Here is a 14,165-nt window from a genome sequence, read left to right as displayed (position 1 = left end):
AGAACGTTTCATACTGTCTATTTTTCAATCAAGTTATTGTTATTATAATCATAAAATACAGGAAAAAAAATAATAAAATCAATTAATTAAAAGAAATGGTACTTATTCAGATTAAGAGACACCTCGCCGATAATCTTGATTTTGATATATGTTGTCATGGCCATGAGAGACCTCCAACAGGTTTTAGATGGCGATTGTCCTTCGTTAAAAAGTTATTAATAAAAAAAATTCAATTATATAACACGAAAATTCTCTGCTTTAAAATATGTTTACTATTCATGCACTGTAGGAGGGTGATCAGAGTCGAGGGTGACACTCGTGCACTCCTTTGCAGGGGGGAGGGACGGTGAGAGTCCCTTCAGGTGAAAGTTGTGCGCCCCTATGTAGGGGGGAGGGGGGTAAGAGTCGAATGTGAAAGTCGTGCACCCCTCTGCAGGGGGGGGGGATGAAAGTTGAAAATAAAAGTTATGCGCCCCTTCGCAAGGAGAGAGGGAGGTGAGAGTCTAAGGTGAAAGATATTATTTACCTCAACTCCCTGCAAAGGATGCACAACTTTCAGCCGAAGCGACTCTCATCTACCTTCCAAACTGCAGGACTCTCATCTTCAACTCTCACCCCCCTACATACATGAATAGCAAACTAATATTTTAAAGCAAGGAATATTCGTGTTATATAGTTGTATTATATGCCATTAAACTTTCCAAATACTTCTGAGAATTTCTGAAAAATGAAATCGTATAATTCGACTGAAATGAAATCAATAGAAATCAAACGTTATTTTTAAACTAAACAATCAATGAAAAAACGGGCAATTAAGAGCCTAGATTCGCAGTAATTGGAGCGATTATATCAACATATATTTCTTAATACTACATATATATAACAAATACCAAACGTTTTGGCTTAATTCAAGCCATCTTCAGCAGTCTAGTATAATAAAATCTCTTAATAAATTTAGGTAGCCTCGAATACAACTTCCTTAATACAATTCAAGTAGTTGTAAATCAAAGTAATCGAGTGCAGCAAGGGAATCTTCCAGATTACCAAATCTGAAGTATGTCACCTTCATTTAGCTGTTAGGCTAAGTGCGAGTTAAAAATAAAAAATAAAAAATAATATATATATAAGAAGGACAGTTACCATAAAGAAAGATCACCAATTTATTATGGAAACTTACCTATTGCACTCCATAATTGCACAATAAAATACCATAAATTAAATCACGATCGGCAAAAAGAATATCACAATGCCAAACATCTTTAGCGACATATTCAGTGTCAAAGCAGAGTCACGTATGTAAATTAACATGAAAGATTAAATATTGCAAGTACGTAAACAACAATGTCAAAAAAATAAATGTCGTTGAATAAAGAAAATACATAGATAGAAAACTGAGTATAGTCAAATGATCCAAAAACGAGTAAAATCTATTTATTATGTTCGTATAAGCACGGTGCAAGAATTCTGTGTCTGCTTTCAAATTTAATCCATTCTCTTGCATTTTAATATTGAGCATCTCTGACACCAATCTTTTACAATAAGCATGGTTGACAGAGTCTTTTTACTTTCTCATCCGAGATATCATATGAAAAATTTCAATTTTATTATTAAGACGTTTTTGAACAATGATTATCCTATCAAATTTATCTTTGACACTATTAATTTAAGATTAAGATTTCTGTTAAAATGCAAAATGTTAAAACAAGTAGATAAATTTAACAATAAGGAGACTGAAGATAAAAAAATCTCTTCTCTCACGAAAAAAAACCCTCAATTTATTGTGTTAATACTCAAATTTAGGTGTTTAACATCAAAGTTGAGTGTTGACCGTCAACATTGGGTGTCACTTAAGCGTTGAGCATCAATATTGAGTGTCATTGGGTGTGACCATTAAATTCGGTGAATAGTTTAGTGTATATCATAATATATACGGAATTTGATGGTAATACCCAATCGCGGTTTTACTCATGACACTCAATAGATGAGTATAAATCTTAAACGGCTTAATAACCTTTGAGTGTCATTTTCAAAATTGAATGTAAGTGTCACTTGAATGTTAATCTTTATGATTGAGAATTAATGCTAAAATGTTGAATATATTAGGTCATTTAAAAAGTATCCGCGGTTTTTTGTTCAATTTTTAAATGAAAAAACCGCGGATACTTTTTAAATGACCCAATAGATGCGCCAGATTCATTTATGAAAGAAATATATTCTAATACTATATGCATGAAACATCATTTTGACAAACTTTATCTAGCCTGCGTTCGGAAACATCATTTGAGTGTCCCCATGTATCGTTTTATCCTTGTTGTCCAATGTAAAACAATGATGAATATAAAACATATCCAGATGATTTTCCAAACTCAGCCTAAATAAAGTTTGTCAAAAAGATGTTTCACGCAGTCCTAAAGATGTTGAAGTCCTATTAAGATATATCACAGTTACATGATAACATTCAGTGTTCTTGGATCACCGAAGCAGCAGTTCCCATACGATTGCAGTGGTCAAGCACTGTTGGATGGAGTATGATATTGAATGGGTGACTGCTTAGAAAAATAAGAAAATTAATTCTCAAATAAGAGCGCGTTTTTTTAATTATAATTTTGTCGTGTGTATTTCGGAAAATATGTTGCAAATTAATAACATTATTTTAGGAATAAAACAAATTTAATTAATTTTATATATTATAATAAAGCCATTTATTTTGATAGTTTTCTTTGGACGTTAACCTTTAATTAGGTATAACCTTTGACGGTCCGAAATTACACCCAAATTTGAGCATTTTTTTTTCAAGTGTTTAACATCCAAATGTGAGTGTTCTTTTTGAGAGTTTAACGCTAAAATTGAAGATATTTTTTCGCAAGAGTTGGTTTACTATATCTTTTTTACTGAATATTTATGAAATTTAGGAACATTACCAAGAATCTTAATGTCAGATTATCTTTCTTTAGTTTAAATAAACTTGACGGAATCATCAAAGCTCAGAAAGACGTTTTACCACACGATTCTAAGAAAAATGTTGTATACAAGATTAATTATAAAAATTGTAATGCTTTCTATGTTGGACAGAATTAATGAACACAAAAATGATATTAATAAAAAAAGTGGTAATTTATCTGTTATTTCAGAACATAGATTAGAATTTGACTATGAATTTGATTGGAATAACACAAAAATTTTAGATAAAAAGTGATATTTTGGTAAAAGATTGATGTCAGAGATGCTCAATATTAAAATGCAAGAGAGATTAAATTTGAAAGCAGGCACAGAATTCTTGCACCGTGCTTATACGAACATAATAAATAGATTTTACTCGTTTTTGGATCATTTGACTATATTCAGTTTTCTATCTATGTATTTTCTTTATTCAACGACATTTATTTTTTTGACATTGTTGTTTACGTACTTGCAATATTTAATCTTTCATGTTAATTTACATACGTGACTCTGCTTTGACACTGAATATGTCGCTAAAGATGTTTGGCATTGTGATATTCTTTTTGCCGATCGTGATTTAATTTATGGTATTTTATTGTGCAATTATGAAGTGCAATAGGTAAGTTTCCATAATAAATTGGTGATCTTTCTTTATGGTAACTGTCCTTCTTATATATATATTATTTTTTATTTTTTATTTTTAACTCGCACTTAGCCTAACAGCTAAATGAAGGTGACATACTTCAGATTTGGTAATCTGGAAGATTCCCTTGCTGCACTCGATTACTTTGATTTAAGAATTGTATTACTGCTTGAATTGTATTAAGGAACTTGTATTACGAGACTAGCAAAATGTCTCGAATTATTTATCAAGAGATTTTATTATACTAGATTGCTAAAGATGGCTTGAATTAAGCCGAAACGTTCGGTATTTGTTATATATATGTAATATTGAGAAATATATGTTGATATAATTGCTCCAATTACTACAAATCTAGGCTCTTAATTGCCCATTTTTTCATTGATTGTTTAGTTTTTATCTCAAGAGCCCTCAACTTTAATTATTCTTTTGTTATTTTTAAAAACTTTTTTTTATTAATAACTTTTTAACAAAGGACGACCGCCAACTATAAAAATGTACCCATGGGTATATAATAACCTAAACCTAACCCAACCATATACCATGGTTATTATATATCATAGGTTATTATATGTTATTAATTAGGTTATTATATATCATTAAACTTTTCGAATATTTCTGAATATTCCTGAAAAAAATGTAGTAGAAATAAAACGTTATTTTTAAAACTTAACAAAGGTCGCCCGCCATCTAAAATATCTCGGAGGTTACTCAGGCGACATACATCAAGGTCAAGGTCAATGGCGGGATGTCTCTTAATCTAAATAATTATCAAGAAATTTTTTAAATATAGTAATGAAAGAATGGAATTTAAAATAATAGAAAAGATATTAAAAATGTGTTTTAAATCTCACCGCTTATAGAATTGGTCCCTAACAAAAATGATTCTACGGGAGAGACAAAGATAGCGAAGCTAGAAAGTTCGTCCGTTCAAGAGCGTAGTATCGGAAACGCGAATGAAATGAGTAGCAACGATGAGCTACTCGATCAGATACAGGTACCACCGTTGGCACTCGAGGAGAGGATTGTAAGTGCTGTGTCGTGTAATGGCGGTATTGCATATACAACGGTAGCTCCATCGGAATTGGGAGCTGTTCCCGAAGAGGACGAAGAGGCAACTTCCTCTACGCCTAGTACAGTTGTAAGTTTGCTTTCAAATACTACTTAAATTTGCATAAAAAAAAAGAAAAACGACACTTATTCAATTTCCCTTTTTCTTCCTGAAGAAATCATTTTTATTTTTAAGAAATAATTTCTTTATTTCAAGAAATTTTATTGAGAGGTATTATTTGTTTCGCTTAACATTGAGATTATCAATATAATAATATAATATAAACATTCTCTCACTTATAATAATATATAATAATGTTAATATTAGGTGTTGGAATTAATTCGTAGCGTTTTTTTAATGAAAGAATGTTATTTATTTCACATGAGCATTAAAAAATACATTAATGAAAGTACTTCCCATCACTTTCTACTACTTTTGACCATCTTTCGGGCAGTGAATGAATACCGCGTCGGAAGAACTGTTCATCTTTAGATGAAATCCAGGAATCGAACCATTTTGTACAATCTTCGTAAGATGTGAACTTCTGCTCGCACAAGCTATGAGCTAATGATCGAAACAAGTGGTAGTCGCTAGGTGCAATATCAGGAGAATACGGCGGATGCGGTAGCACTTCCCATTTAAGTGTTTCCAGGTATGTTTTTACCGGTTTTGCAACGTGTGGGCGAGCATTGTCGTGCAGCAAGATGACTTTATCGTGTCTTTCGAAGTATTCCGACCGTTTTTGCTTCAATGCACGGCTCAAGCGCATCAGTTGCCGTCGGTAGAGATCTCCAGTAACGGTTTCATGCGGTTTTAGCAGTTCGTAGTATATGACACCCTTCTGATCCCACCAAATACAGAGCAGGAGCTTTGAGCCATGGATATTGGGCTTTGCCACTGATGTTGATGGTTCGCCGGGCTTAACCCATGACTTTCTGCGCTTTGGATTGTCATAATGGATCCACTTTTCGTCACCGGTAACAATCCGATGCAAAAAACCTTTTCTTTTCTGCCGTTGAAGCAGCAGTTCGCACGTGAGAAAACGTCTCTCAATATCCCTTGGTTTCAATTCATATGGGACCCAATGTCCTTCCTTCTGGATCATGCCCAAACTTTTAAGACGTTTTCCTATTGTTGAGAAGTCAACTTCCAATGACGTAGATAATTCTTTAAGTGTTTGACATGAGTTTTCATTGAGCAGTGCCTGCAAATCGTTATCTTCAAATTTTTTCGGCTGACCAGGTCGCTCCTTGTCATCCAAGTCGAAATCACCAGCTTTAAAACGTGCAAACCACTTCCTACACGTTTGCTCAGCCAGAGCATGTTCACTATACACATCCACTAAAATACGATGAGCTTCAGCTGCACTTTTGTTCATATTAAAGTAATGAAGCAAAACTCCCCGCAAAAACACTTTATCTGGCACAAATTTTGACATATTCAATGAATTATACAGTATTGTTATTTATGATTTCAAGAAAGGTTATGTACGGCAAATGACGTCCTATGATAGATGTTTACAATGTATACAGAACTATAGGTAACAACGAAATAGTGTACTGCTTGTGCCATCTCTTGTAAAACGCTACGAATTAATTCCAACACCTAATATAAAACAATAACAGTTACTAATAGTATTAATTAATGTGTTAACGCTAGAAAGAGAAATTAATTTTATTTTATATATATTATAATTTTATAAAAATTTTTAATCTAATTTCTAAGCAAAACACTTTGTTATAATAATGATTGCATAATCTTCATACAGGTTAGTCCGGCACGAGCAACGCTTCTCGTGGAGGGCAGAGATCGAACATTGAGCTTCCATGAACGCGCCACATCCAAGGACGTTATAGATGAATTGAATCGCATGATTCGGAAGGGTGAAGATACTACCGCTGTTAACATCGTTAACAACGAATCGCAGGTACCGCTTGAGAAATTGGATCTTGCTTGCTGCTGTCCGACAGGATGGGTTCACGTTGAACGTGATATTGACTTCACCGACCCCAAGGTGAGCTTTCAGTAAGACTAAACTATAGAAATTTTAAGTAACTTAGATAAATAATAGAATAATGCTCGCAGATAAAATGCTTGACTATTTCATTGCGGATATAAGAATTAATCGCTTGTTTACTTGAATACAACAATTTTTCACAAATACAAGATGTCATGTAAATCATTTTACTTCATTATGTTTTATTTCTAATCTCGTGAAAATGAATGCAATACTGATCGCTTTACTTTCACTTAGGCCAGAGCAAATCTCTTAGACGTGATGTTAGCAAGCAGTGAAAGTTCTTCGGCGACATCGAGTAGCGGTTCGGCGGGTAGCGATTCGGGAGATGAACCACCTGATTATCGCCACTTGCATAGATTACATCGATATCGGCGGCAAAAAAAAGGTATTCGTCTTCGGGTATCTACTCCGTAGACATTTTTGCCATGCCGTTTTCGCGCATCACCACTCACCATCTTTGCGCAAAATGCATAATTTAAATGCAATCCTTACGATCTCTATCATTCTTAGCTCTAACCCTTAGCTATCACTTTCTGTTTCATCAACAAATGTTAAATATTCTCATTACGCTTTGTTTAATATTGTGAAATTTTTACTAATCGATTAATCTGAAAACATGCAAAAAGCTTGAAGCTAAAGCATTTGATAACAATAATCCAATATTTTGAATATTTATACGTTATAGAATATTTGAATTATCATTTTATACATGATTTATTTTAGTGGATAAGATGCTGGTTTCTGATTATACATATACAAATTTTTATACCAAAACTCCATTGTTATTTTAATAACAAATTTAAGTATAATTTAAATGTAAGATAAAATACTTTATTAAATTAATTCTTTTATTAAATCAATTTTTTATAAAATCGTGTTTACATTATTATAAGAAAAGACCAAGTATTAAATAATAATTCAGATATTCTAATGCTAATAACGTCGCCCAACATTGGAGGAAAAAAGCTTAAGAAACGCTTTAGAAAGTTTTATAGGTGGTGTGCGAATAGTGCTTGCTCTTGTAAGCTTAAAACGGCAACATCTTTTTCGTCACACATTCAAAATCGGCGTTACACTTGTACACGTCACATCACATTATACTCGATCGAGCGGCTGATTTGTCTACTCTCAATTACTTTAGACCTTCGCAATTAACACAGTACAATTACAGTACAATCGGCGACATTACTCGCGCTTGCTCAGTAGCCTTTTCGCTGTACATAGCCTTTTCCATATTTTCTGTTCAGATGGTAGTGCCTACGCGGTGTGCTTTGATTGTCACAAGAAAAGCTACGTAGTTCGGCTTAGTGACGATCAGTTTCTATAAGCGACATGACCAATTGGGAGGAATGCATTGCCGCGCCGGGGAACCTATTTCGTCTTAAACTGAACCACGTGTTACGCCCAACGGACTGATCATTGGTTTATACTAACAGAATTATTAACTATAGTGAACGTTCTTGGCGTAGCGCCTTCACGCAATTCCATCTCTTCGTCTTGTTCACATATATTTGCGTGGCCTACTTGGCACACATTGCCGTCCGAAAGTCTTGGGACAAAATACAGAAAGGTACATTGAATATAAATGAATATCGATTGTATATATAACTAAAACGTGTGTGTATGTATATAATCAAACAGAGAGATTACATTCAAACTTAGTGCAATTTTTTAAATGCATTATATCTAATTTTATATAGTTTTATATGGATAATCAAACATACAACTGTGTCTACAAAAGCACAATTCAAAACATCCAAAGACTTTTAGACAAGAGTGCAAATTGATGTGCGAATTTAACATCATCTAATATCTTATTAAAATTGAAAGATGAGTGAGCAATCGTGCAATATATGAGACTGCAAATATGAACATTATATATATCACTGAAATTAAACAGCTTCTCAAGTGGAATTGCGTCAGGGTATAAATTAAAAATAGATACTTTCTCTCTCATTGTATTGTGAGCAAATTGATAATCTCTGAACTCTATTGGCACGTGCAAGACCGTTTCAGAGCATCTTCATCTTCCTTTTCGACGTCTTTATTTCATTTTACGCCTGTCTATATTGGATCATTAATCTCGCTACATTATTGATCATTTTTAATTTCACGTAAAATTGTAATTCGAATGAATTTCTTTTTCCTGCTTTGTAGAAGTAACATCTTCTAATATCTTATATACATATGTTATATAATGTATATGATTCTAATTAATTTATCATTATTCTCAAGTGAATCATAATCATACAAAGTACGTCGGATAAATAAGACGCAACGTATTTCAAAAACAAATTCAAAAACAAATTAAGAGTGTAAATGTGTCAGAATTTTTATCATTTTCTATTTATTATTTCTCGAGAGTAATACATAACGTATACATATCTTTAGATTACTGTTAATTTATCAAAAAATTTGATTACCTTAACTTGTATAATAGTATAGTCTGCTGTAATATAAAACTTATCGAATTAAAATCAGAAGTTTTTGGAATAAGCAGAAAAACCTATGAAAACAAATTATAACAAATAAAATTGTCCCACACAATTTGTCCGACGTACATTATACATCATCCACTCGGTCGTGCACCCGCCAAATACTTAAATTCTACAAAAAAAAATAAAAAGAGAGGTATAACCGGTGCGGTGGAGCGACAGTGGAAAGCGGAAAGACGATATGGACGGATAGAGGAAACGTGAGAAAGGAAAGGGAAAGAGAAAGAAAGAACGAAAGAGGAATAGGGAGAGAGGGTGAGAGAAGGAGACGTGAATACGATGAAAGAGAGTGCTAAGCCGAGCTACTCTGTGTCTGCTAGAACCGGTATAGAGAGAAGAGAGAGAGAAAGAGAAAGAGCGCAAAATCGAGTCGATCGAGTGAAGTCTGAGAGCAGCATCTGTTGACCCGCTGCTGTGTGCCCTTGGTTTCTTCAGCGTCGGCGGCCCAGGCGCAACGCGTCCTCCGGCTGCCGTCCACCTGGGGCTCGTCCCGACCGTCAATCATCGGCCGTGGCGATGACTTCTTCGTACGCTACGGGGATAAGGAGCGCGAGGCGGTGGCCTCGTTCGATTTCCTCGATGAATTCGTCGCGGCGGTGACAACGTCGTCAGCGATAGGACCCTCCTCATCGCTCGGCTCGGACAGCAGTCCTCTCGACTTGGACAATAATGCACCATCTGCTGATCTCAACAGCGACATCATGAAGCTCTCGCCATTCTAGGATCAACAGCAATGACAGATTAATTTTATAAAACGCGTAAAATTTTTTGTCTGAACACGAGCTCTTCTCAACTGATGAAACGCAGCCTTCATTCTAAGTATAAATCGGGAATAACTTTTCTTTAATTCTAACTTTGTTTTAATCCCTTTCTAACGAATTGTTTTTAATATGTTATATTTTTTAATGTAGAAATTGAATATCAGGTTGCACCTCGTCCTGATAAAGCGAACAGCAATGTTTATGAAACGTTGATATTCTAATAAGACACATCTGAACACGGAGACACGTAAAAGCTTCTATAATGTAGAAGTTTTTAATAGAATTTTTTTAATAGAATTTTTTCATAGTTTTCATAGTAAACGATAAAAACGGATTATTTCTCAATTATAAATCGTTAAAATATTTTATTTTATTTACTGAATTTAGCAAAAATCGTTGGCAATTGAAGAGTTAAAGAGCTCCTTAATATATTAGTCTTAATCTGTAATTATTTATTTTTCAAAAAATATGTTACAGTAATCAGGTTTTATTTTTTTTTATATGCCGACTCTGTAACGTACATGTATAACATAATTCTTCTAACATGTGTTTTGTGTATGTAAATTTTATAGCATGCATCTTCTGGGAAGAGTCTCGTAAATTCACTAAACATGATATCATTATTAAATATTCTTTCCAATTATGCCAATTATAGTGAATCAAAATGACGAACTTGAATGTCTTATACTATTCCTATTTACATAGTAAAAAACAAATAATTATTGCAACCAACATTATGCTAATAGACACATTTTGTCAAAGATCGATTATTTTGTTAAACATGTAAGACATGGTGGAATCAGAATTCTGAATCCACCATGATGTAAGAGATGTCACATTAGGCCAATCGCTCTCCATCTCCTTATAATGAACGATAAGAGAACAATTTGTACATTACTCTGCAATCCTCAACACCGCGTTTCAAGTTTCAGAATCTTACAGTCCTGACGTTTTAATTGTAAGTAATTGTGAAACTCGAAATATTGCGCATTGAAGATGGATTTATAGTCTGACAGAAGCTTGTTTTGTCTCTTTTTCTCTGCGAGCTTCCTCTTATTTCAGATATAAATACTGTGGTACAGTCGGAGATAAATGAAAATGGAAGCTGATTGACTAGGGCGGATTAGCTCGAATTAGATACAAGCTGTGCTCATATTTGATCCCAGCTCTTGTTCTCGACTAGAGCCAATCTGTGTCAAGTTAAATAGAATAGCCCAATATCTTTTTCAGCATAAAACTACATAAACTTTGTGTTACATTCGCATTGTATCTCAATGCGCTAAACGAAAAGGATCTACTAATGTGCGAATAAATATTAATCAAAGAATTAGTGATAAGGATATGTAAGCTGTAGTAACACTACATGTGACACTAAAGTAGTGTGTATGATGGGCACGAATCGTCACGATTGGAAGGCTCTCGTACCGGAATAAATGCACTCTGAAGACATAAACGTAGATACAATTCATCATCTTTTTAAGAATATTTCGGATATTGCGATTATAAAAAGCGAGATTTCTGATAGTTTGAAAATTCGATTATAATATTCTTTTGCAAATATTCATATTCATTGCAAGTACCATATTTATTAAAAAATATTTATGATAAAATACGAATTTTATCATAAACAGTCGAATTTCATGTAATGCTAAAACATTTAATTTATATTTATTGATTTCATATTTGTTAAATTAATTGCACGCTATTTTTCTGCGCCGTGTTCCCATTAATCTATTCTTTAATTTTGTTTTTTTTTTTAATATACATTTATTCTAATTTAAAAAAAGTTAAATTAAGTAAATAATCGCATTATCATTATATTTAACTTCTGAAAACTGAATGTAGTTTAATTTATATTTAAAACTTCTAGAATCAAGAATTGCCAAATTATGAATTCCATTAAATAATTGATCTCTATCAAAGATCTTGCGTTTGATTGAGAGAAATCAGAGAAGCATCATTTCCATCGAAAACGCATTTTAGACAACATTCGACCTAAAGTATCATTGAATCATTGTAATGACTTCGAAACATCATGGCACGATCACCTTCCAAAGTGAGCTTAGAGAGAATAGATTAAGAGGTATTCGTCGATTTTCTATGAATCGTAAATATTTTATACTCCATCCTTCCCACCTTCCAATCCCATCATTAATCGTGAATGATCGCCAAGAGTCGTAAATATCGTTAATTGACAATTCGGTCCACGATGCACTATCAGTGACGAACTATTTTCTGCTGTCCTTAGAGATAAGAATGTAAAACGAGTCTGTACATTTCACTTCCGAACTTTGTAACATAGTAGATTGTGAAGAAAAGAGAGAGTGAGAGCGAGAGTTTTTTCTGCGTAAAAAAATAATGATTACTTTGTTACATGAATAAAGATAAAAGGAGTCACTTCGACGTAATTTTTATGAAATTTGTCGCTCCGAAATGAGCGAATTTTTTAGTAACGCGTTTGGTCGGATTATAGGCGTAATATCATTAGCGTACGTAAACATAGTAATGAGTTGATAGAGATTGAGACATTTTACATGTAGCTATATATCTGCATGACGAAATTCAATATTTGAGGTGGAGAGGCTGCATGGATATTAAAGGTTGCTCGCGTTGCTGCTGTTCTAGTCAAGCAAGTGAGATCACGATTTTTTTTTACAATCTTGAATCTGGTCACATTTATCAATTCTATACTACATTACCAAGTATAACTATATGAATAATGAGTATGTTATTCATATAGCAGACATTGATTAATGCTAGAAAAATAATTTTAACAATTTGGAAAATTATATTAAACTATGAAGATTCAAATAATCTAGCGAATTTTTTAAATATAATGTTTAAATTAATTAAATATAATTATCTTCTCTCGCAACATTCTGCGAACATTTGAGAATAATTTGAATTATGATCTTTGTAAATGATATTTTATTTCATCACGATTTTATTTAAGTCGAAACGGAGAATGTGAAACGACTAAATTTTATACTATATTATATAAACATATCCTTGTTATTATTATTTATTAATGAATGATATGATTTAAAAATTAATAATATCTAATAAGTAATGAGAGAAAATATCATTAATAATTAAGTAAAAAGAAATTTGCTAGTTTACATCGGCATGCTGTGCAGGGTTAATTAATGTTTAATGCTCTTATATTCTTTCTGCTGCTGCTATATTAATTCCATTCGAGAGATCGTAATTTATTCATATTTATTTTAATTATAAAATGTTGATTATGAAGGAGAGTACTCCGTTCGTAACTCTGTTCGTAAGAAAACAACTTTCGTCCTGCAGCCTAAAAATAATAGACTAATAATATAGCTTTAAGATTTGTAAGTTCTACATTGGAGACAGCAATGTCTCCATCTTTATTCCCGGTCGCAGTAGCGAAATCAAACGATAATTGCGTGAAATGAGACTTACTGAATTACGATGTACATAGTATGTATCATAGCTCAATGCAAATGTAAGTTATCCTCTCTTGAACTTAATAAATAACGACAATATATATGAACGTCAAGAAAAATCCGCTTGTAATCATTTGTTGTTATTTACATTTATTTATGCGGAGTTGGAGTTTTGTCTCGCAGCAATAGAAGAAGCAGTAACAACAGCAGCAATGGTAATCGTGTATGAGTGTGCACATCAAAATCGAAATAATTAAATGACAATAATGAACGATGAAAAAAATCAAAACATTCTTTATTTCATTTTTTCAAATTTTTATTAAAAACAAGTATAAGTTTGAGACAAAAAGGACAACAATGGGTGCTTTTCATTTAGTGACACAAGTCGACACAAGCCAATCGTCGTTCTATCTTTTTTGTATTTAGTGAGAGTAATAAAGATAGAACAACATTTGTGTCACCAAATGAAAAGCACTTTATAATAGATATTATTATAATAGAGTGTAAATCAAAATTTTTTGACGTCGAGTTGAAATCGAATTTCATTTCTTCTCAACTAAAGCTAAATATTCATAGAACGTTCGATTCATATTCCCAATGTTTGAATATTCTGGCACAGTGAAACGTCGAATATACAAACGTGGATAAAATGTTCAGAATATTGTATAAATACTTCTTGTATTGCGTTGAAAGCCATTGTTTTTTATGTCTTTTGAGCATTTATTTCAATAACAAAATGTTTGAATACCTCAATCAAAATATTTGTCTTCGAAAGCTATAATTTTTTTCCCATTTTTCTGGCAGACGCTTGAATTTCGCGACGAAAGAATGGTCTGTCTCTT

At 32.9% G+C, this 14,165-nt stretch overlaps 1 protein-coding gene across 6 annotated transcripts in view; it reads left to right on the top strand.

Moving 5' to 3' along the window:
- Positions 1 to 14,165, top strand: part of LOC105143172 (uncharacterized) — a 422,981-nt gene that overhangs the window by 399,191 nt on the left and 9,625 nt on the right. For 3 of the 6 annotated variants that reach the window (XM_087411820.1, XM_011051259.2, XM_011051260.2), the window contains 4 exons: positions 4,444 to 4,721; positions 6,400 to 6,645; positions 6,886 to 7,036; positions 9,582 to 13,442. In XM_087411820.1, the coding sequence (XP_087267946.1) occupies positions 4,444 to 4,721; positions 6,400 to 6,645; positions 6,886 to 7,036; positions 9,582 to 9,868 (962 nt within the window). In that variant the 3' untranslated portion in view covers positions 9,869 to 13,442. Of the gene's footprint in view, positions 1 to 4,443; positions 4,722 to 6,399; positions 6,646 to 6,885; positions 7,037 to 7,898; positions 9,278 to 9,466; positions 13,443 to 14,165 lie in introns of those variants that run through there. The other 3 variants (XM_087411824.1, XM_087411823.1, XM_087411822.1) reach the window with 3 other exon arrangements.

This window comes from Acromyrmex echinatior, chromosome 12 (assembly GCF_024713525.1).
Source record: "Acromyrmex echinatior isolate Ae372 chromosome 12, ASM2471352v2, whole genome shotgun sequence".
Lineage (NCBI taxonomy): Eukaryota > Metazoa > Arthropoda > Insecta > Hymenoptera > Formicidae > Acromyrmex > Acromyrmex echinatior.
The sequence above is the reverse complement of the archived record's forward strand: the minus strand, read 5'-3'. Positions and strand labels throughout refer to the sequence as shown.